Below are 25,240 nucleotides of genomic sequence, written 5' to 3'. Positions count from 1 at the left end.
TCCCAAAGAAAAATGTAGATCCTATTTTAAAATAAATGCTGTAAGCGTATCATTGGAACATGATGTTTCCTACTTTCTGTCTGTTTAGCATCCCCAGCCCTACAGTCAGACCCAACGGAATATTCTACTGGACAAAAACAAAGAAAAGAGGTTTCACCTAAGAAGGTAACGATCACCCTGCTGATTCTTCGCATGAAATTGTAGGTAAGTTCTCTGATACTGGTTGTAAATATAACACACAACCGACAAAAAGCACAGTCTTAAACGATCCTTTACATGCCACTTTCTCTACCCTATTAAGATGCTCGTTGTTTCTTTGATTTATCTGATAATAAATTTTTGATGACTGGTAAGTCTCATAAAATTGCTCTGGTGCTGACTACACTGATTAATAAGTCTGAAGAATCGAAAGTGTCAGGAATTCATGTGTAGGAATAAGTTACTGCCAAACATATATTAGGTATTCCATAAAATATAAAATAAAAAGGTTGATCTGGTAATTTTATCTTGTATCCATTTTCCTGTAACAATTTATATTCAGGGTCATCATCATCCTCTGTTGCCTTAAAAAAAAATCAATGAAGTAAAGCCATATTGGGGGGCAAATTAAGGAATTAAACTAAATTTTTTAAAAATAATGAATATAGACAATAAAACATGTTTCCCAGAGGGGGAAAAATGGAATTAAAAATCATTGCTGGGGGGCGCCTGGGTGGCTCAGTAGCTTGGGCGACTGACTTCGGCTCAAGTCATGATCTCACAGCTCGTGAGTTCAAGCCCCGCGTCAGGCTCTGGGCTGACAGCTCAGAGCCTGGAGCCTGCTTCGGATTCTGTGTCTCCCTCTCTCTCTACCCCTCCCACGCTCATACTCTGTCTCTCTCTCTCACTCTCACAAATAAATAAACATTAAAAAAAAATCATTGCTGGGGCAACTTTGAGATGATCTAGTTTGCATCACTCACTTTGAGATGGGGAAGTTGAAAATGGGTGTGAAGAGGCCGTCTGCCGCCGACCAGAAGGTGGGACAAGAAGCCACCTCTAAGGACCAGGACATACACTAAGAACAGACTTCTTTTTCCTCAGGTCAGAGTATGCCTTTGTCTTTACGTCATGGTGCATCATAAGAAAATATGCACGCTATCTCCGATGTCTTTCTCCCTCTGCTGGGAAAGCAAACCTGTCTTAATTAGGTAAGAACAGAACTCCCTACTTTGTTATGAGTAGTCTCATTCTTGCCTGTAAAGACTCTGGAGATCTCTGGAGATAAGGTAAAGAAAATGAAGCAAAGTTACAAGGGCTCCAAATGTGGTTACCGCAACTCTGAGACGAGTCAGGAAATCCCTGATCCCTTACTGAGTACAATGCTAGGAGCTACCACTCAAGACCACAAAGTCCCAGGGAGAAGATTCCTTACTTACTAGCATGGGTCCCACGGCATGAAGCAGACAGGAGGACAAAGGCCCCCTGCACAACATCTCCCCTCTAGAAGATTCTGTGAAAGAAACAGCATGGGGTCCAGGGGTTGGTGCTCTACGTAAGCCTTCCTTGTTGAATTCTCTAGCCAAATGGGACAAAGGAAAGGGCTGTGTTAGATGCCTTTCATTCCCAAGGAACGTTCAAATCCTGACCAGTTTCTGTTTCAATGTGGTCTGCTGTTACAGGAAGATGAGAAGTAAAAAACACGGACTCCTCTGCCAGGAACAAGAGCCTATCACATGTGTCCCTGAAATGAAACAGGAGTCAATCTGCATGCTTTGGGGGAACAGAACCCCAAAAGCCAAGCACATTAGGAGAGGCATGGGGTGGGTGGGGGGTAGATCAAGCCTCACACAGTCAGTGAAACGTACTAATAAACAGAACATGCCTACGGTGAAGCTATGGGGGTGGCGGAGGAAAAGAATAGAGAAGGTGGTGGACAAATAGAGAACTGAACGCGATTTGTGGGCGTCTGAGTAACAAGAGTGCCATGGGTTAACTGTACCCCTATCCGCTCCCAAACTCATCTGCTGAAGTCCTAGCCCCCAGCACCTCAGAATGTGTTATTTGCGACCTTATAAGAATGGGAAATTTGGACGCAGAAACAGATAAACACGCAAGGAAGATCATGTGAAAACACATGGGGAGAAAATGGCCATCTCCAGGCCAAGGAGAAAGGCCTGGAACAGATCCATCCCTCAGAAAAAACCAACCCCTCCAACCCTTGATCTTAGACTTCCAGCCTCCAGGACAGTAAGATAATAAAGTTCTGCTGAATGGCTTCAACAGCCACAATTAGACAAAACTAGGTATCAGCAGGAAGAAAAAGAAAAACGCTATGTGCTTATCTGGTAAACGTGACATCTAAAACAACCACATCCTCAATGATAATTTATTTATTTTCTAAAAACACACTATCTACTTGGATGGAAAATAAGATATACATTTTGAAGGTGATGAAACACCTTGTATGCTACAAGTGAGACTACCTAAAAATTAACTGTTGTGGGGAATATGCCTGAGGAACTCCCGGAGCTTGCACCCATGGGTTAACAAGGCATAAAGAATTAGGAAGCCACAGAATGTAAGCATCCAAGATTAGGTAATCAAGATTACGTATTTTGGGTGACAACGCCCCCCAACTTAGTACAATAGCTGCTTTCACAGGAGAGAAGGACCAAAATAGGTAAACACCTAAACTGGGCTCTAGACCAAAGCAGGGTGAAATTGCCCAGAGCAGAGCTAATTAGCAAAAGAAAGGTGCCTTGTTGACCCTGAGGTAGCATGCTCTGTCTTATCCCCTAGGCTAGCTAACATAAAAAGACCCAAAGTGGAGCCTCTTGCCCACCCAAACAACCATCTGCCAGGCTCCAGGATTTTGTTTCGTATTGACCCAACCCCTAACACAGCAGTATCTTCGAATCCTTATTCCCCCACACGCGTGAGTTAAAGTTCAAGGTTTCACTGTCTCTTTCTGCACATCTATCACGCTTGTAAGCCTTCTGATCCTAATAAAAATGGAGCACGGACCCTCACTCTGGGCTCTTGTCTCCTCCTGAACATTAGCCTCTCTTGCATTTTAATCCTGTGTCCGCTCTCTTGCTGGACAAGAGAGAACTTCAGACCCAGAGTCTATGACAAACTATTACAGTGGAAATAGTATTTCTTTTTAAAAAAAAAATTTTTTTTTAACGTTTATTTATTTTTGAGACAGAGCATGAACAGGGGAGGGGCAGAGAGAGGGGGAGACACAGAATCTGAAACAGGCTCCAGGCTCTGAGCTGTCAGCACAGAGCCCAATGCAGGGCTCGAACTCATGGACCGTGAGATCATGACCTGAGTCGAACTCGGACGCTTAACCGACCAAGCCACCCAGGCGCCCCGGAAATAGTATTTCTTGACCACAAACTTTTTGTACCATGAGTCTTTTTTTTTTTTTTAAGTTTATTTATTTAGAGAGGGGGTGGGGGAGAGCACACAGGAACAATTGGGGGAGAGGTAATGGGAGAGGGGGAGAGGGAGAATCGCAAGCAGACTCTGCACTGTTAGCTGCAGGGCTCAAACTCACAAACTGTGTAATCATGAGCTGAAGTTGGACGCTTAACCAACTGAGCCATCCAGGCACCCTGATACCATGAGTTTAAAAATATACGTGAAATAATATACAAACAGAGAGGATAAAATATGAAAAGTTGTTGCCTTAATGGCTGACAAATAAATTGGAACATCAACAAATGCCTATAAACGTAACTCACAGTTGAGTTTTTTATAGGATAAAGCTGATCGAAACTCCTTTCATATTGTAAACATTCTAAACCAGAATAGCTGACAGTACTGAACTCCCAAAAATTTACCAAAAACTCCTCCTCAAAACCCTCTAGTAATTCGCAACCAGAATAGGAGACCAGGCCTCAATGAAAAGCCCGCATGTAATAAAACAAGGTATTGCTGTGTAGAGAATAGAAACCAAAAGGTTTTTCTTTATTATAAAAGCACCACTTATTAATTTATCTCTCAAATAAAAACTGCAAATACAGGCAATAACTCATCTTAGCTGGACAGAAAGCATCAAGCATTGAACTTAAGACGAATGGAAGTTAAAAAAAAAAAGTTGTCAATATGCAAGGCTGATCAATTTCATTTCACTGAGGAGGTCAATACTCAATAGATCAATGTGATTCTATCAAGTGAATACCATCTAAAAATGGAACTCAAAATAGCTCTTGAAGAGGAAGTAACCTGACACATTTCCCTTTCAGAGGGCAAGCTGGGTCTAGGCTATGTTGATTTTCTCCTGTCAAGTGGAACAAATTATCTGTATTCTATTTACCTTAAATTGAAACTGTAACGAATCACGCTGTACATAACAGTACAGCTGTACAAGACAGGCTTAATGCAAGCTGGACAGTCAACATACAAGCGAGGAGATGGGGTGGGGGAGGGAGGACATGAAGGTTCTGTTCTTTACAGTATTACATAAAGGTGTGAGGTTCAGAATAAACATCACTCTTCTCCCTTTGACGTGGAAGTTGTGTTTTTTTCCCATTTATTCTAAATGTATTCAACTTTTTTTTTTTAATGTTTGTATTTAGTTTTGAGACAGAGAGAGACAGAGCATGAGCAGGGGAGGCAGAGAAAGAGGGAGACACAGAATCCACAACAAGCTCCAGGCTCTGAGCTGTCAGCACAGAGCCCGACGCGGGGCTCAAACTCACAAGCTATGAGATCGTGACCTGAGCCGAAGTCGGATGCTTAACCGACTGAGCCGCCCAGGCGCCCCTAAATGTATTCAACCTTTTAGTGGTAAGGACTCTAGTGGCTACATAAAATGCAGAAAGACTGACACAGCTCCTGCCCATCGGCCAAACATGCCCGAACCTGTCCCCACAGGGCTGGCAGGCCAGCACAATGTGGCTACGGCGTGACCACATTGGAGGACCACAGTGAACATGGGTTTGGGAGGGAAGCTTTTCCAAGTGTGTGCATATATTCAAGTCAGAGTAAAAAACATCGTCAAATATGTATAAGACAGGGTTTCCCAGATGCGTTCAGGAATAACAGGTAGCATGCTGAAGCTAGTTTGTAAACCCTGGCAAGGTTCAACTTTGACCTTACTATGTTTAGGGGGTAGAGGTTCCCTCCTTTAACTCTCCCAAACTTCAGGTGCACCGGCAATATCGAATGGGAAACACCTTCCATTTAAAAAAACCGAACCATTGTGCACGAACTATAAAATAAAATAAAACTAGAAAAATAAAGCTTCACAAGGCATGTAAAAACTTCATGTATTGAAAGAAATGTGCCCATGTACAAAGAAAACGGAAAATTACTAATTACCTCTCAAGTTTACCTGAATAATAGCGCTAAATAAGTTAAAAGCAGAAGAGCAAAAATCCTTTTAAATGTAAATTACATTAATCTAATCAAAAAACTTGTAAGAGAGAGAAAATTGTTATGTACTCTTTTCTCACATGATCTGTTTTCTTCCTGTTACCTTAAGAGGGAGGTATTAATTTACGAGAGCAATGAAACGCTCATGGCCACAGACAGCAACAGGTGAATGAGTATGTCAAAGGACGCCAGCTGATACTACATCCCAAATTACGTCTGTTCAGTGGAATAACTTGTGCTGGTAACATACTATCTGGAGAAAAAGGAGCGCTGTGTAATTTTACCACTGAAGGTAACATCAGATAAGGGATATGACCTCATGCTACCCAAAATATGCTTTATGGACAGTTTCCCGTTTCTCTTTGCTATTTCTTAGCGATGTTAGATAAATGCAACATATTTGCATGCAAACAGATCTGGAGATGTCAAGAATTTGAATCATATTTTATGTTATGGTGCAAATGTGATAATATGTTTATTAACAAGAAAAAGATATACATATATAACATCTATAGAGGAAATATAAATTACCAGGCACCCAATACACAATCAACCTTTAAAAATAAAAACCATCTTTTATGTCCAAAGCTTTGGGGGGGGGGGGGGGGGAGAACCAAAACTGGTTCTTCATTTTCACGTCTACTCTAAGGAAATATTGTTTTTCTCTGACTTAATTTGAGCTGTTTTCAGAAACAGTAATGAAAGAGAAGTCTACGTTTTTTTCTGTATTCCTAAGTCACTATGTAAAATTCACTAACTGCTAAAAAGGTCCTGGAAGTTTAACAGTCTCCTTCATCTTTCCATGATATTTATAAAACCATCTGCTAGTTCTGTACATCCATTTTTATACTTCACCAGGAAATAATAAGGTTTGGAAAGTTTTGTTAAATGGGATTTCCTTCCTGAAAGGCCTGTCTTAAAATGAACGGGTGGTGGTTGGGGGGGGGGTCACCTATTAGGTTTGAAATGCTTTAGCCTTTTGGTAGACCAGATATATCTGTTATCTAAGGATCTTTTACGTCACAGACTCAGCAGGCATTAGAGGATATGATAGTTGTTTAATAAAGCCCATTTACGTCCACTAGAGCCTGTGATAGGTTGGCACACAGTGAAGAAAAACAGAAAACATTACTTAGTTTTAACTGTACGAGTAAAATAAGTTTGGAGAGGATACCCAGAAGATCAAAGTATTCCTCCTTATAAGCCGAACAGGATGACTTATTTTGCTAGATTTGTAGTGAAAAGAAATTGCTGGCATTTTTCTCATCACTGCCCACCATTCACCAAATACTGCTTTGTTAAAATGTTTCCGAGAACCGGCATGAATAATAGTATGGCCAGTCTCCACTGAAGATTAAAAAAAGAAAATAAAGTAAGTGAGTGTGGCACCTTCCCCTAGAGACAAAAGCAAGTCACGAGACAGGAAAATGCCAGGGAAGCATCCTTTGAGTTATGCCGCTCTGGAAATGAGGCTTAAGGACCGCCATGCTTCGCAAATTGCAGCCTTCATGAGGGTGCCTGTTTTCCAAATGCCTCTTTCAACCAACACATTTTCAGCCTAACATTTGTCAAACCTCTTCTTTTGTTAAGAGTTAACTTGTCAGCTTTTAAAATGGCTTGCGGTTCCCATCCACCTTCCTTGATGGAAATGTGAAAAGTGTGAGTTACTCCCTTTCACAAAGAATCTTGTCAAGGATCCTGACTCTAATCTGACTTCTCCTCCTGGAGGTAAAAAAAAAAAAAAAAATCTACCTTCTGGAAACTAAACAAGTGGTGACTATTCTATCATAATTCTGCTTCACAGAAATAAAAGAGGTCAAACAAGGAGAAAACCACCACCGGATACAGCGTTAGGAGGTGACCCTATGGCCTAAGGACAGCCTGAAAAATGCTAATGTACTTGTAGGGTTTGCTCCTCAAAAACTGGATGAGAGGCTTTTTTTATGCAATGACACCAGCCAATATGTTCCCCTGGCTGAAAGTATGACAAATAACAAAGAACAGTCCCACCTGAGAAATGAGTTGGAAGGCATGATGAATGCCCCAAGCGTGTTCTACAGCACGCTACCATAACATGCTCCCGGCCACACCTACCCGCGTCTCCCCGGCCCCTGCTCCACTGCGCAAGTTCCTATCTTCCTCGTGTCAAATCCTCTCGGAACATTTTAATTCTTCCTCAACACTGATTGCACTGTTTTGTTTCCACTGTCCGCGGCTCCTCTTGGAGTCCATTAGAGCCTGGAAATCAGATAATCCGTCTTCTCCACCTGTCGCTGCTCTACACTCAGAAGGCCTCTGAGGATGTGCCTGGAACGTGAAGGTCGCTGTGAAAGTCGACCGCAGACATGAATGAAAACGAGACATGCCAGTGAGGTGTTTACTGATCTCACTTAGGAATGGGTCGATTGGTTAGAAAAAAGGAAAATAAGGAAGCAGAGGCGTTGGCAAGTAAGTGCCAAAGCAAAATGAAAATGTGCTTTCATGGGAGTCGTCTCAAGATCGATACACAAAAAAGGCACTTTTTGCTGGAAGGGGTCTATGTGGCTTACACAAAAAAGGACAAGCGAGAGTAGAAACTGCAGCTTTTAGAACGGAATATCTAAGGTGAAGGTGCTGAATGTGAAATTGGCTTTTTTGAAAAAAATATGTGTAATGAATAAACCAGCTCCTTCAAAGTCATCACATGCCCAGCTTTAAAAAAAAAAAAGTAGCCAAGCACCTGCTTAATTAGAATAACATTTTTTCAGGTAGTTGATAAGGATGCAAAAGGTCCTCTAATTAGGAAGTGGCTGCTGAAAAAAATTAAAGAATTAAGTTGGGTTCTAGTTACATGAGGACACAGTAATGTACAGCTATTCATATAAAAGAGGTTCTTCCCTTTTATTTTATTTTTTAAGTTTACTTATTTTGAGAGAAAGAGAGAAAGCACGAGTCAGGGAAGGGCAGAAAGAGAGAATCCCAAGCAGGATCGTCACTGTCAGCACAGAGCCCTTCACGGGGCTCAAACCCACGAACCATGAGATCATGACCTGAGCCCAAACCAAGAGTAGGAAGCTTAACCGACTGAGCCACTCAGGCGCCCCAAGAAGACCTTACATTTTAACACTCAGCGAAACATAATGGTGGCATTTTTGTGTAAGTACTATTTTAAAAAAGACTAAGAGTCTGACTTAGCATCTAACTTAGTTAATAGGCCACGTGTTCAGCTAGTACGTTCAGTAAAGGAGTGAACACAGAAGATGTGGGAGAATGGGTGAAGGACAGAAAGCTGAAATACCAAGCCACGAACACTTCTCTCCTTCCTAAGGAGAAGGGGAGAACTCTGAGGGAATTCACCGAGGGTCCCTGCCCTTAAGGAGGTCACATCAAGTGTATCCTCCCAGTTGAGGCTCCCACAGGCTCCTCTAAAAGCAGTGAACGTTGTACTAACTGGTCCCCCAAGAAAGGGGGTGATGACTCCCCTACGCTTACTTAAGCTTATGGATGCTCATGTCACTGTATAAAGGATAACGTCGTTCTCCAGGAGGAAATCAGAACATAAGCCAGTGGGCAAATTGTTTACATTACTCTGATCCTCAGAACCAGGATGCTAGTAAGAGAGACGGGGCCAGAGGCAACAAATATGCTACTGATGAAAATGCTGTGTCATATACAGTCCCTTTCAAAGAGCCCACTAACGAACTCAATCGAAGCCATGGGCCTCATTCATCCAACATCCTAACCACGTTCAAATAACCAGAAATAGTTCGTAACATACAACAGTTATTGAATTTTGAATGTGTATGATGGTGATTAGTCAAGGACTTGGAGTTAACACAATATCCATCAATTCAAAATGTAATCTTTTAAAATGAAATTAAAATTAGAAGTGCTTTTATAGGCAATGTGCTCTAATACTCTATAGATTATAAATTAATGGATGATAAAATAAAACAGGGTTATCTAGAATGAAAAACAGAATATTTTCCCCAGTTCTGAGTTCATAAAAGCTTGTTTGTGTATTTTTCTGTATGTTAAGGTATATACAATGATTTTCTGAAAAGATAACCTACAAACGAAGATCTATGGAGACTCCCATTTACTGAGAAAATATCAGACCTCTATCTAAAACTGATGATAGCAATGATTAACAATTTAAGAGGAAAAAAATGAACAATACGCTGCTCATTTGCAATTATATTTTCACACATTTTCATAATGAACTAATTTCCAAGGCTGAGCTATATTCATATTTAAAGACACTATATATATATCATTGCAAGTAACTATGAGGCTCATGAAACAATAAAACACATCTTCTACTTCTCTCAGTTTACTCTTGAGGTAAGTCTTGAAAGGCATATTGTAAATGTCATGGTATCATCTTAAAAGAAACCTAAATTGTGCTTTAAGCGGCTTTCACATATGAGGATATGCTATCATTTCAGCAATTTAAGCGTATTTAATTTTAACACCACCGTTCTTCCCGGCTCATCTTCTCTGTGGCTCTGCCCGAGGCACACAGGACTACACCAAGTCCTAGATGTGAGACCAGGAACACGGTACACGGGAGGAGGGTCCAGAAGCACACAGCTGACAATCGACCGGCAGGGATTCTGCCCTGTGGGCTAATCCTGACCTGCTGCCCCAGCACGGACTCAGTGAGGCCTGTGTTGAGTGGGGGGGGATTTTTTTAAGCCCCAAAAAGCAAACTCCTAACTGAATGTGACCTTTAATGATTCTCGCGCTCTTCTCTAGTAGCTGGGATGTGAAATTCTCAAAGGATGGTGCTGGACACAAAATCTGATTAAATCAGAGTATGGATTTTTTTTTTTTTCGGGTCTCTTCTGTATTTGTTTAACACTAGAAGGGACTAGATTTCACCATTAAGGATAGGGAAGCACTGAGATAAATGATCATTTCAACTGAGGGATGGGGGTGGGATGAGGGGGAAATAACTTCAGAAGATGCAGCAACCGACAGGGCAAGTGGGGATGGAAGAATTGTAGCTGCCGTTTGACACAATGAGGAAGAAACAGGTGTGGACAGTTAGGTCCTAGGGCTGGCTCCCCAAGGTCACCCTTGTCCCAGGGCAAGGACTTAAGGGATTTTGATGCTGTGACTAAAGCTGGCTGATTCCTCCTCCTCTTTTTCTGCCTTTTCTTTTTCTCTTAGAGAGATTATCATCTTGCTAGAGTAAGAGCTTCTAAAGAATAGAATGATGCTTTCCTAGTATCTCCTCCTAATGCTATAAATAAACTGCTTAACAATTTTGTTCATAACATTTCTTATTCTTTGCATTCAAAGGAGAAAAAAGTACGTGCTGATCTTAATGTGTCTGGTGAATTTCGCTAGTGCCATGAATATGCAATCAATTTAATGCCTTAAAATTTTTCTCCACAACTTTGGTGTGAATTCCCCTTGAAAACGTCAATTAAGAATAATCTATAAATAACAGGGGCAATTACTACCTGTGGTTATTAATAAAACATTTAAAAATACTATAAGCTAACCACCACCAATATGACAAGGTCATATGATAGTTTTTACAAATGGCATAATTACAAATACTGTAAAACGACAGTCTACTAATTTAGAGAATCACAGTCTACTTACTATTTGTATGTCTCAGAACGGATATATTCAAACACGTGGGACACACCAAGCTGGAACTGGTCAGCAATGGGGGTAACCCAGGGATTGTTCTCTGCTTTGAACACTTGCTTCTGACCAGTTAAATCCAAGTTTCCTGAAATGATGGAAGGAAAAGAGGAGAGGTGACGTTCATTTCATCTAACACAAATCAGGTCTAAGGAGTCCTGCCCAGTAACCACGGCACAACCCAAAATACCTCTTGGATCATTTGAGTTGATTTTTTTAAAAATGTTACTTCAAGTCCTTACTGGTATGCAAGAAATGTTAGTGATAGTACCCTGGCGCAAGATATTAACAACAGAAGGAAGGAAGGAAGGAAGGAAGGAAGGAAGGAAGGAAGGAAGGAAGGAAGGAAGGAAGGAAGGAAGGAAAGAAGGAAGGAAAGAAGGAAGAAAAGAAGGAAGGAAAGAAGGGAGGGAGGGAGATAAAAAGGTAAGAAGGAAGGAAACCTGGAAGGTGTTCTTGCAAATGCAGCATATACTTTATTTTTCTAGGTATTTGTTACAGAGAAGGAAATGACCCATCCAAGACTGAAAGACACAATCCTTTTAGAACCTCCTGAAATTCTATTTGACAATGTATATTATTGCTTGTCCAATCTCATCTAAACCCAATCCAATCAACATCACCATTCATCAAAGTAGACCATGAGTGAAGGAAGATAAGAACGTTGCCCAAGTAAAATTATGTTGTATTACTCAGGGACCATAAGCACATCACAGAATCGGCACTAAATGAATCTCATTAACACAGAAATGCTGGAAACTCACATCTGTATACTCCTTACCAGCTGATAAATTAGCTTTAAAAACCATTTCTTCATTTGATTACCTACCAATCCCTAAGGTCAATAATTGACATCGCTTATAGATGGAGAAATGGAAACATGGCAAAATTAAGTAATATGTCCAAGATCAGAAAATGTCAAAGTCGGGATTTGAACCCAAGGCTCCTGACCCCAAATCTTGTATTCTTTCTACACTGTCTGGTGAAGCTTTCAGGTTACATATTCTAGATCAACCACGGATGAGTTAAGGAAGGTAGCATAACAAAGTCAGCAAGTGCCACCCATCTGAATATCATCTGTTAATAGTCAGTTGACCTTTCCCCCCCCGTTTGGTATATTCAAAAATGGTAAAGGCTACGTGTGAAAGAGCTTCCCACCACACGCTTGCCTACGCAAGAGACAAGGACAGCACTGTGTTGGAGCAGCAGCATATTCAGGTTGCTTGGCATCAGACTCACCAAAAGCCTTCCCCTAAAGGCCCTACTGAGGAAGTCCATTTTCAGACTCCCAGCCTGCAGGACAAGAGACTCACCGATTATTCTTCCCAAGATACATCCAACGTGCCTTGCCTGTCCAGTTTTGAAACTTTGCTTGCCAATTGTGTCATAACTGATAACTCAGGATAAGGAAAACACATTCTGGGATGCAAGTATACCATGAAGCACATAATGTCCTAGCTGATCTGAACTTAAGAAATGCACAAACATTTGTACTGGGAAGATGATGTAATATTTCTTCTAAAACAATTGATGGTTTCAATTTGTCTTCTTCTTGTTATACGAACTTGTAACTATTCAGAAAAACAAAGAAAAGACCAATATAAAAGTGATTACAATTTAATAAAATGCCTCTCAAGAAAACAGATATTACCAAATATAATGAGTAATTCATTTTTCCAAAGCTACTTTAGAATTTGTTGGTATCAACTACAAAAATAAGCAGATAAATTTCTCTCCAAGATTATCAATATTGTCAATTTCCTCATCCTAATGGTTAAACATCATTAGTCAGATATTAAATCATTGGGTAAATTAATAGGCTTTATTCTCTAAACCAGGAGTCAGAAAACTGCCTCAGGCAAGTCAAAATCCCTGAGTTGTCCAAATTCTCTTAGCTGCATATCCTACTTGGGTGTGAGCTGTAAGTCCTGAGCTGTTTGTTTTTATCTTCTCCTGGGGAGGGGTTTTAGCTTTCTAAGAATAAAAATTTGTATCTTGTTTAAATTCCTCTGTAATTATTTTTTTCTTTTAGGATCTTGTTTGCTGTACTCTATGTCCTCTCTTCCATATAATTCTATTACTTTTCCCAATTTTTTCTTTTCCTAAAAATGAATATAACATCTGAAAAAAAGTCTTCCGTTTAAAAACAATTTTAAGAGTGCCTGGGTGGCTCAGTCGGTTAAGTGGCTGACTGTTGATTTCAGCTCAGGTCATGATCTCACACTTCGTGGGATCGAGTCTCACATCAGGCTCCATGCTGACAGCACAGAACCTGCTTAAGATTCTCTTCCTCCCTCTCCGCCCTCCCCTGCTCTCTCCCTCTCTCTCTAAAAATAAAAATAAAAACAATTCTAAAAGAGACAATAAAACCAATTCCATATTTAAAAAAAATTTTTTTTAATGTTTATTTATGAGAGAGAGAGAGAGAGAGAGAGAGAGCGCGCGCGCGCATGCGAGCAAGGGAGGGGCAGAGAGAGAGACACACAGAATCCGAAGCAGGTTCCAGGCTCTGAGCTGTCAGCACAGAGCCCAGACACCTGGCTTGAACTCACGAACTGTGAGGTCATGACCTGAGCAGAAATCGGATGCTTAAGCGACTAAGCTACCCAGGCACCCCAACAATCCCGTATTTCTTAAGTGGCCTGTTTTAAACGTACAGTGAATATGTTGCCCATTGTTCTTAGGAAGCATGGTCACTGAGGGAAGGCCCCACAGCAGGCAACGGTCACCATGGTATAGCAAATTCACTAATAAGCTGGGGGTGGAGGCAGTGGAAGTAAACACCTCTCTTAAAATCTTCACCCCATAAACAAGCTATGTTTATCCTGCCTCTGAGGCCTGACCACTGACATCAGCATGAAATCAACTATGAAAAAATAAATAACAGACATTTGGAAAAATATACGTATTCCAAAGTGGCTAAGAAAAAAAGGAAGGGAAGCCACAAAAGGCACGAATTGCATAAGGAAGCAAACCATTTCCTAAACAAGGGGATCTCCCTGTAAGTGGCTACTCTGACCTGAAGATCTTTCCTCCTTGTTCCCCAAATCATCTATCCTACTGAGAAACACAGTCTGAATTTCTAATGGGTATAATTTAATCTGGTGAACATCTGGGACTCCCCAACATTCGTATATCACCAGGAATTAATTCAACGGGATTGCTTTCTCTTAACATGTGGTTCAGACTAGTCTGCGGAAGAAGAGGGGGAGGACGAGGGAAGGGAACTCGATACCTGGAGCACAGAGCACTTCTCACCACGCTGTGTTTTCAGGGCCCTGGGTCCATGTGAAAAAACTGTGGACTAGGGACAGTCTCCAGGAAAGACCCCACAGACTAGGGACAGTCTCCAGGAAAGACCCCACAGGCAATCCTCAGCTCAGGGATGACGTCCATGGGACAGTGAGAGAAAGAAGACTCTCTTTTCTCCTGGACTGCATCATAAGCTTGCTTCCACCAAGGTCCAAGGGTTGTCCCGAAAATGCGGGAGTACAGGTATGCTATGAGCGAAGCAAGTCTTAATGGATCATCTTTGAGCTTGAGATACAAGTACATGTCTCTGTGCGAAGGAAGAGCCTGCTTCCTACCACCTACCCACTTGGGAATGCACGTGGCCTCTTGTTAACTTATTAGCAGCCTCTTACGAAGCCGGCAGCCTTTTTAGTGGTAATCCTCTGAAAATCACGTACTAAAGTTCTATGCTCCCTGACTGCCACACATGGAAGACAGAGCTAGAGGAGTAATGCTAAGAAAGGTCAGCCGTGTTCTCTGGGCCCTTTTGTCTGAAGCCTCTAACCCCCTGGAGATCTGTCAGTCCCTAGCAATGTCTCTATTTAAGCGCTGTCAACGGAGACAGAAGAGACGGAGGGGACTGCTAATGACGTCTGCTAACTGGAGCACGCAGGAGCAGGAGACGCTGGATGCCAGCTAGACACGTACCCTTTGGGGAAAAGGAGTGCGAAAGTCGGGGTACAACACAAAGGATCATGGGATATTCATGAGCATTCTCGTTTCTACCACTTTACACTCATCTGTGCATTCCAGAGGGGGAGGGGGCCTGGGGCACCCTCTCCCCCACCCCCATGTGCTTAATTTTAGTATCAAACACAGCTACTGAGTCAGATTCCCAGATCTTCACCGGGCTGCCAGATTTGGCAGGGAGTGATTCAAGTTCCCTGGGGGGAGGGGGTGATCCAAAACAATAGCTCAGGTGGTCGAAGCTGCTCTTCCTTGTAAACAAAGAAGCAGGAAGACCATGTTTAACATCCACAGCAAACCCTAAAAGCAGACGACTGCTGCAGGTGACAGAGACTGAGATCGTGCCAGCCAAACCCGGGCACTGCCTCTTCGGAGCTCTAACCCGGCTCGGGGTAACAGGACGTGCTTATTTTGCTTTTCAACTTAATGTCATCGGCGGAGAGCACAATACCTGCCTCTGTGCGGCTGGAATCTTCCCAGCCGGCTATTTGTCTCCGGCCTCCCTACCTGCCGGTGTGCCGGCCCAGAATGCAGCAATTTCAGAAGGGGGTTAATATAATTAGAGTAAAGCTGGGCCATTATACTATGTGAAGAGATGACACCCGTCTCATATTGGCCTAGCAACAAGTTACCCTTGCCTCAGCAAAGCTCATCTGTCAGCTGTCGGAGGTAGGTTCCCTTTTAAGTAATAACATGCAGGAAGCGTCTCGCCCCCGCTGTCAGTCAGGATGCAATCCCCCTCACTGCCGCACGCTTCAGTGCGTCTAGTTAGGCGCCCTCGCCCAGCTCCTTTATTAGAAGCCCGAGCGGCGCTCTGGTGGTGTTCTAACAAGGATCAGGCAGCAGGATTAAGCACTGTGACAAAGAGGATCTAATAAGCTAGAAAGTGGTGCATCTACAGACAGGCTGGCTGGCTCCCAGACATAGATTCACTCTGCTCACTCTTCGGTGGGAAGGCCCGGGCCACAGGGGAAGCCAGCCAGCTCCGTGATTAGCGGTGACCCCCTGACCGAGGCTGCTATGAAGATCATATATCACTCAGAGGCTTATTCTGCAATCGCAAATTGGATTTGCCATTTTATTACCTGCAAAAGGACCACATATGCTTCTTTCCAAAGCCGCTGGTACAGTAAGCTTTGCCGTGCCACCGTAATTTTGTAAGCACTAAATCATGCAAAACAATCGTTCTCCTTGCTGGTTACAGATGGGATTGAATGCAATAGGCAATTGCGGCCCCATTAATAAACATGGTCATTTTCACTTACGGAAATTGGTTATTTTCATAATCACCCTGTTCCAGAATTCTTCCTGTGTACTTGAAATTCTGAAACATGTGGCCAGTAAATATTATTTATCATATATTAGGAAATCCAGAGGATCTGGGCCAATTTTTCACACCATCGAAGCGGCATTCCCTTCTTTCGTAATTCCAAAATTCCACGGAGTGCTTTTTTAAAGTAATGCACTCTAAAAGCCAGGTGCTCACTCCCAGAAATCTAAGGCCATGGTCTAACAAGGTAAAAGTAGCAAACCATGGCTGGCTGGGCAGTCTATCGTTAGTGTACTAGGTTCGCCCAAATGCAGATAATTGATTCGCTCTGGAAGGGGTCTAGATGGGACATTATGACAGCTGAAAGATCACCCCTGCTCCTCAGTGAATCCACACACTGAAGCTAACCACGAATGACTCCAACACAAAATACCAGCTACATTTACAGCTGCTCCATACATAAAGAGATACTCTACGCCTAAATCTCTGTAATTCTTATTACCACATACCATACCACTCGTCGCAAAAGTACATGATTATAGGTAAGAGCTCAATATGGAAGGCTCCTACTTTTCCCCTTCTTTAGCAAAACACTTTCCTGAATGGAAAACGATCATATGGCTCATAAAATAATGTTTACGTTGCAACAGTACATGTTTGTGGTAATAAAACACACTGGAAACAAACAGAACGTTCACCAACAGGTGAGAAGCAGAATAATGTATGTTCCAGCCCTACAGGTATGGAATGGATTTATTTGCATGTCCTGGCCTAGAAAGAGGTCTACAGTATAATTAAAAATAATAATAATGAGGGGCGCCTGGGTGGCGCAGTCGGTTAAGCGTCCGACTTCAGCCAGGTCACGATCTCGCGGTCCGTGAGTTCGAGCCCCGCGTCGGGCTCTGGGCTGATGGCTCAGAGCCTGGAGCCTGTTTCCGATTCTGTGTCTCCCTCTCTCTCTGCCCCTCCGCCGTTCATGCTCTGTCTCTCTCTGTCCCAAAAATAAATAAACGTTGAAAAAAAAATTAAAAAAAAAAAATAATAATGAGTATTCTAAATTTGCTCTTATTTTTGAAAAAAGTACCTCAAAAAAATCCCATATATGCGCACGAATAAATGTTTATGTGAAAAGTAAAAGAAGAAGGCGCGTACGTCAAATCGTGAATGTGGGTTTCCCTGAAGAGGGGAAGGCAAGGCAGGACAGGGATTTGAACCAGCAGAGCAAAGGATAAACTACTCATTTTCTCTTTTGAGAATTCCCTGTGCTTACAAGTATGGATTATTTTTATAAGAAAAGCATAAAGTACCCTGAAAGGAAATGCCAAATCCAATTTCAAAATACATGAAGCACATTAATTAGCGCAAAGGAGCCCATCTTATTTAAAATGGCATCGTCCATGGGGCGCCTGGGTGGCTTAGTCGGTTGAGCGGCCGACTTCAGCTCGAGTCATGATCTCACACAGCTCGTGCGTTCGAGCCCGCGCTGGGCTCTGTGCTGACAGCTCAGAGCCTGGAGCCTGCTTCCGACTCTGTGTCTCCCTCTCTCTCTGCCCCCAACCCACTCACATTCTGTCCCTGTCTCTCTCAAAAGTAAATACACATTAAAAAATAAAAAAATTAAATGGCATCATCCTACTGCAGTGAACACCAAATTTTGTAGATGATGGTCTATAAAGCCGTAACTGGACTGAGAATCTAGATCTGAAGCTGCTTCTCCTTCTGGGCGTCATCAATGCAATCAAAGTAAGCTGGGATGTCTCACGACAGCTCTCGAGGTTATTCCGTGGGGAGTTCGCGGCCGCACTGTCATTCTGACAATTGTCTACTAGCCTTTTTGGCAACATTCACTGAATACACTGAATACACCCAATGAATGCACTGAATACACCCAATGAATGCACTGCCGCTTTAGGATGCATACTTACATAGACAGCTGCTCTTGCGATCTTGTTGGGGAAGGGTACAATTTAAATAAAAAAATAAATAAATAAATAATATCCTGCCAAATGGCTCCAACAAAGTGGCCTCTGGTTTATACGTATCCCTGTGTACAAGGGTTCAGAAACCCTTTTCACCAATGAAGGAAAATCGCATTTTACATAGGTTTCCCTCTGATACTCTTCTTGGCCATTTGAGATCTGTGTTCCAGGGTCAGACGGAAAAAGGGGGCCCTCGGTCACTTATGAACATGACGCCCAACAATGGACCCGCAGCAGCCCCAATACACACCACCATGGTTGTTTCTTCCCACAAGGCACCTTCTACGGATGTTAAATAAATAATTCGTGTTTTAACCTGCCGCTCATATAGGATTTCCCAATCGTCCTTTCAAATGTGGGAGGTAATCTCACTTGTGCTTGCCAGATTTCCCTTTGTTATGTAACTGCTACCAAGCGTAGACAGAAGCCCAGGAGATCTGGCCACAGGACCTGGCTCCCGATCCCAAATGCACGCATCGACTTTGCGACAGACACGTCTGGGGTCAATCTTTGTTCTTTTTTTCTGAGGTTTGCCTTCCTCAGCTGTCCTGTGGGGATAACAGCACCAACTGATAGGACTACAGACAAGAGCCAACAAGTGTACAGAACGGTTCTGTAAACTGGAAAGCACTATGTACACTATGCTCCCCGTTATCATTATTTCAAGTGAAATCTGCAAAGGAGTGAAATGTATACTCGAAAACAATGTGCCTAAAGTGGGTTTGCTGAATGAATTTATAACCCCCGGAAACAGGAGGTGCCCTAAGTCAGTTATTATCTATGCGGTGACAATCTTACGAGGAAGGGACCCTGTTCATGATCTTCTCAAGGGTTTGTGATTGAAAGGAGAGGAAAAATAAAATTTAGCAACACTGATTTCATTTCCTGGAAGTCTGAATGATGTCTAAACAGCAGCAGTCTGAGGCACCCTCCTGGAGTCAGTTCCCAGAGTACACTGGGGGCACCCACCATCCCCCTAGCCCTCACTTTCTCCATTCTAATTCCCGAGTTCAGGACATCCTTATGACTGCCTGGGAAGCTAGGAATGTCAACACCGAGGGAGCTTCTGTTACCCTGGAGACTCCAGAAGTCATTAATTAATGCAACATAAACTAAAATAAATTTATGCTCAAAGAAGAAGTTTCAGTATAATTTTTTTTAAGTTTATTTATTTTGAAAGAGAGCAAGTGAGCAGGGGAGGGGCAGAGAGAGAGAAGGAGAGAATCCCAAGGAGACTCTGCACAGTCCGTGTAGAGCTCGATGCAGGGATTGAACTTGAACAAACCATGAGACTGTGACCCGAGCCAAAATCAAGAGTTGGACACTTAAGTGACTGAGTGAGCCACGAAGGTGCCCTTCAGTATCATAACTTTTAATAGGATTGATAAATATATCACAAACCGGCCTTCACCATAGCTGTTTAAGATAACCGTATACAGAAAGGTCACCTTCTTGATAAAACTTTTTTTTCACCCAGTGTAGCATTCAGTTCTTTTATCTCAGGTTCCTTCAACAATTCCCTCATTAGCAAGATTTAATATTTATAATAGCATTACCTAATTGATTTGTGATACTGCAGACAGGAACAATTTGTTGTTTTCTTCCTTGAAGGCCCTCTAGTCCCTAGTTAATCCCTACAGGTATATGGGGCTCACCATCACATCCACGTTGCCTAGTTATTTTTGTTCCATAGCACACCTTTAGAAGACCTGCAACTCCCTTTCAATGAAACATATGGAGTCTTGAAGAAGTAAGGAGCAGGCTGTATAAGAAGAATAAACTGTATAAATTAACACCATTAGCATGTAAGAAACAAAATCCAAGACAGCATCTACCGTTCATGCTTGTGAACACAGAAGTATAAGGAAACGCAAAGACTAGAAGACAGTGAGTTCTATCCTGTTCACTTGCAGTTCATAAACATCCTCCTCTCAAATTAGTACATATTCAAAAAGACTGGGGCTCCCAGGGTTGGCCAAGGGTCGAGAATTAGACAGTTCCCAATATGGCTGGTCGGAGTACAAAATGGCACCTCTTTACGGAAAGGTAATTTGGCAATATATATTCAGAGCTATAAAAATGTTCATACTGTTTGACCTAGTAATTCCATCCTGGTAATAAATTTCTGCTAAGGAAATGATCATAGATATCCCCAATGATTTATGAATACAAATTTTCAACTCAGTGTTGCTTATGTTCCTCCTCAACATCTGTAAACAACTCAGATGTCTAAGGGCTTGGTTAACAAATTATAAACACTCATATTATGTAGCCACATGATTAAAAATGTTTTCAAATAAAATTTAATGACATACAGTGATGATCATGACTTAATACTGAACTGAACACAATAGGCTATTGAACTCATAAAGTATGGTAGGTTTTTTTTTTTTTTAAATAGGTATTTACACATACACATAAGGAAAAAGGCTAAAAAAATACACATAAGTACCAACACACAAGAATAGAGAAAATGTGGGAGGGAAGTACACTCAGAACCCTAACAGTGGTCATTTCTGAATGACAGGATCAAGAAAGCTACCCCTTTCTGTGTTTCTCAGATTTTCTAAAGCAGTGGTTCTCAAACTTGGGTGTGCATCCAAATTTCCTGGAGGCCTTATTAGAACTTACAGAGTTTGTGATTTAATAAGACTTGAGGGACACAAGAAACAACAAGGGTTGGTGAGAATGTGGAGAAAAAGGAATCCTTGTGCACTGTTGGTGGGAATGCAAACCGGCACAGCCACCATGGAAAATAGCATGGACGTTCCTCCCAAAGTTAAAAATAGAAGTACCCTATGATCTAGTAATCACACTACTGGGTATTTACCCAAAAAACAGTAAAACACTAATTTGAAAAGATGTATGCACCCTTATGTTTACTGTAGCATTATTTACAATAGCCAAGATATGGAAGCAGTCCAGGTATCCATCAACAGATGAATGGATAAAAAAGATGTGGTACACACACACACAACAGAATATTACTCAGCCATAAAAAAGAATGAAATCTTCCCATCTGCAACAACATGGAGGATCTAGAGAGTATTATGCTAAGTGAAATAAGTCAGAGAAAGACAAATATCACAGGATTTCACTCTTACGTGCAGTTTAAGAAACAACACAAAGATAAACAGAAAGCAAAGAAACAAACAAAGACAAAGAAAAACAGAGGCCAACCAAAAAGATGGAACTTAACTCTAAAAAACAAACTGATGGTTCTTACCAGAGGGAAGGTGGTGGGGCCAAGGAATGAGTGAAACAGGTGAAGGGGATTAAGAGTACACATATCATGATGAGCAATGAATAACATAAAATTGTTAAAAACACTATATTGTACACCTGAAACTAATAGAACACTGTATGTTAACTATTCTGGATTAAAATTAAAAAAAAGTAGGTTAAAGCAATATAGAAAATAAATAAATACATACATAAATAAATAAATAAATAAATAAATAAATAAATAAATTTATTTATTTTTAAAAAGACTTGGGTGAGGCCCAAGAGTTTCCATTTCTAACAAGTTCTTATGGGCAGATGATGTTTCTCGTGGAGACCACACTCAGAAAAAAGTCACTACTGATAACCGTAATTAGAAATTAGAAATAACTGTATAATGTGTAGGCATTTTAGGTATAGACAATTATATCTGTCAATTACGCCTCAATAACGTTAAAAAAATTTGATCAAAGGTTTTTTAAATTTTAAATAAAGCAGCCAAAAAATAATAAATCTTGACTAATGAGAAAGAAATCTAACTTTTAGACAATATTACTAGTACTATTAAAGATGTCCAAAAAAAAACCCCACAGATCAATGAATACTCACCATTACCATCATTTTCATCACTGTAATTACAATAGCTCTTATTTGCAGAGCGTGTACCATATACCGGTCGTAGCTTCAGGCACTTTGCGTACACGTTATTCTAAGCAGTTACTAAGATCTTGCATGGAAAGTATTATCATCTCATTTAAGAAAAGCAACAACATTCAGGGCGGTTAAGATCCATATCCAAGGTCACATGAGTAGTACAAGGCAGAGCTGGGATTCAAAGGCCAATTTATCGGGGCTCTTGGTCTTTCCAGGACAGGACTCACATCTCCTACCGCAAAAAGGTATTGACTGAGGAAGCCCTGGAACAGTCAATAACTTGACCGGATTTAATGAGCATCAGGGAGGCATCTGCGGAAATACACCCTTTACCTCCCTCACAGGTCTAGTATTCCATTATCAGAACCATTATCTTAAAGGTTGAAAGCCTAGTGCCTCTAGGTTATTTTCTTTTTATATTAAAACACCCTGGTAGAGTAATGCATTATTAGGCTGATACACTTTCATTAACAGGACAGAGTGACTACTTTTAAGAGGTAGCATTAATACAGACAGGCATGCACTTCCCTATTCGCCGTTTTTACTCAAAATCTGCAACTATGCTTTGAGGTGGCTCATGTACAAATACACTGACTGTAACATTACTTATACAGAAGCTGATCAAGATCGAGATGTCAGTTTAACTCAGAAGCCCATTCAGGGAAGTTGGGAGGGAGGGGTCTTGTGGGGATGGAGTCTTAAACATATGTAGATTTCTATGCGATTTTATTTTCCAAATCATGTGAAAAGAGGAAATGACTGCTTAGATAACTTTATAGGACATCAAAAGCCAGAGAAATATAAACTGATTCAATTAGTGTGAATACGGTCCCATAATCTTAATAATAATACTAATGGTGGGGAGCGTGGTAGCTAGCTCAGTTGGGTGAGCATCCGACTTCAGTTCAGGTCAGGATCTCCCTGTTCTTGAGTTCAAGCCCTGCATCAGGCTCACTGTTGTCAGCGTGGAGCCCACCTCACATCTCTGTCCTCCTCTCTCTGCCCCTCCCCTGCACTTTCTCTCTCTCTAAAATAAACATTAAAAACAACAGTAATAATAATTGTAATGACCTTTCCAAAAGGCAACAACTTGTTTAATGGCTAACCTCAAAAACGGTTACTAAAAAAGTATGGCAATTGTCCCACCAACAGGACCAGGACTGAAGTTTAAGTGTCATTGTAATATATTACCAGGTACTTGCTCATGAGGAAGTATGAAACGAAATTAATTTTATTTTTTATTTATATATAAATACCCCTGAATCCAACTTTATTAAAGGTTAAGTAAGGGATCAATCCACTACACAGAACCTAAACTTAAGTTATATGTAAAAATGGCTTGTTTCGGCTTTGCTCCTCACTCTGGAGCTTATATTTTTATTACTTTGGTGCCAGGTGCCACGCTCTCTGCAGAGGCTGTAGGTGGTAGGAGTGTGGATATTATGTCACATAAAATATGTACTAAGATAATTAAGAATCGTGGGTGACACAAATGCTAAAACTACATGAAAAACTGCAACAACTGTAACTTAATTTCCAGTGAACTCAAAATTACTCATGCTAAAAGAAACCCCAAATGTTTTTTAGGTAATGTACTAACAGCCCATTTTAATAAGTTTTGATGAACTTACTTTTGCAAGTGTAACAATAATAGCTTAGAACCAAGATGTAATGGAAAGAAAATCACAACTATCTTGAAGTGGTATTTCCATGTGTGTAAATACACACATGCATGTACGTACCCACATACACACTCACCCTACTGTAGGATCTGACAAATAAAAGAAAAGCAAAGACTACATCCAAAAGCAGAAAAGCCGTATAGTTGTGGAGAGCGGGGGGAAGTTCAAAAAATGGTAAGTTTCTACTTTTACAGATACCTATATACTTCTTTTTCAGTATAAGTGATATAAGGCAAATAAACATCCCAAACTAATATAAACAAGAGGACCTTACTGTCTGGTGCTAATCCGGAGTCAAGCACAGGCCAAAGATACAAGCTGATGGCTATGTTAAAAAAATTTAATAATAAGCCTTAAGAAACAGGAAAGCCAAAGGACTATACAACTCAAGGTACAAAAGTCTGCCCCACTTCCCAAAGCTCTACTTAGACAATTTGCCATTCCTAATGTACGAAGGAAGTATTAACTATAAATAACCGAGAGAAAATGGAGATCTACCACAATTTGGGATTTGGGTGAGGATGATCACATCATGAATTTGTTTCCAGTATTTTTGGAAAGCCAACTGTCTTGGGTTAAAAATACGAAATCCTGTCACAGTTAACAAACAATAAAAAAGGAAGTACTATGATACTCTACGCAAGGGAAAAACAATCAACAACTACGAGACAGTTTTCAGTGTGTGAAGGTGTTTCAGAGACTCAATTTATTTACCGAAGAATAGAGTTTGAATTAGCCAAGTCCTGGCTTGGTTCCAGGCAGTGGCACTTCGCGACAAGCGTCGTGATTGCTACTGGTTTACCCAGCGTGGTCTATCGGCAAACTCCATCTTGCTACTGTCAAGAGTCAGACTATCCTGAGAGTCCCTAACCATTATCATCATAAACACTTATCAGAAGAAAAGAGAAACAGAATTAATGTCTTTCCAATGACACCACCTGTTTTTTTTTTTTTAACGTTTTTTTTTTTTTTATTTATTATTTTTGGGACAGAGAGAGACAGAGCATGAACGGGGGAGGGGCAGAGAGAGAGGGAGACACAGAATCGGAAACAGGCTCCAGGCTCTGAGCCATCAGCCCAGAGCCCGACGCGGGGCTCGAACTCACGGACCGCGAGATCGTGACCTGGCTGAAGTCGGACGCTTAACCGACTGCGCCACCCAGGCGCCCCAGACACCACCTGTTTAAAACACAAAATAACCACCTTAAGAAGTAACTAATTGATACGAAACATTTTTGACGCTATTTGAATTATCTTATTTGATTTTCACCATCCGGAGACCTAAAGAGATGTTCACAAGGGAAACATTTTTGCTTGGTAGTAAATTTGACATCAACAAATAACAACAAATGGTGTCCTATGGCTTCAGCAAGAGCCAGGTCCCTCTCTTCAATAATGCAAATTTATAAGAGTAAGAGGCAAACCTAGAATAAATAAAGTAGGCTCCG

The 25,240-nt window shown here is 41.3% G+C and overlaps 1 protein-coding gene across 3 annotated transcripts in view; it reads right to left on the bottom strand.

Annotated features, from left to right (window-relative positions):
* RSU1 (Ras suppressor protein 1) overlaps window positions 1-25,240 on the bottom strand; it is a 203,149-nt gene that overhangs the window by 78,772 nt on the left and 99,137 nt on the right. For 2 of the 3 annotated variants that reach the window (XM_040451316.1, XM_040451315.1), the window contains one exon: window positions 10,963-11,095. The exons of the other annotated variant lie outside the window; for it this stretch is intronic. In XM_040451316.1, coding sequence (XP_040307250.1) covers window positions 10,963-11,095 — 133 coding nt within the window. The remainder of the gene's footprint in view (window positions 1-10,962; window positions 11,096-25,240) is intronic. 3 annotated transcript variants of the gene reach the window in all.

This window comes from Herpailurus yagouaroundi, unplaced genomic scaffold (assembly GCF_014898765.1).
Source record: "Herpailurus yagouaroundi ecotype Mexico unplaced genomic scaffold, PumYag 203, whole genome shotgun sequence".
Classification (NCBI taxonomy): domain Eukaryota; kingdom Metazoa; phylum Chordata; class Mammalia; order Carnivora; family Felidae; genus Herpailurus; species Herpailurus yagouaroundi.
Note: the sequence above shows the minus strand (reverse complement) of the source record. Positions and strands in the feature narration are given on the sequence as shown.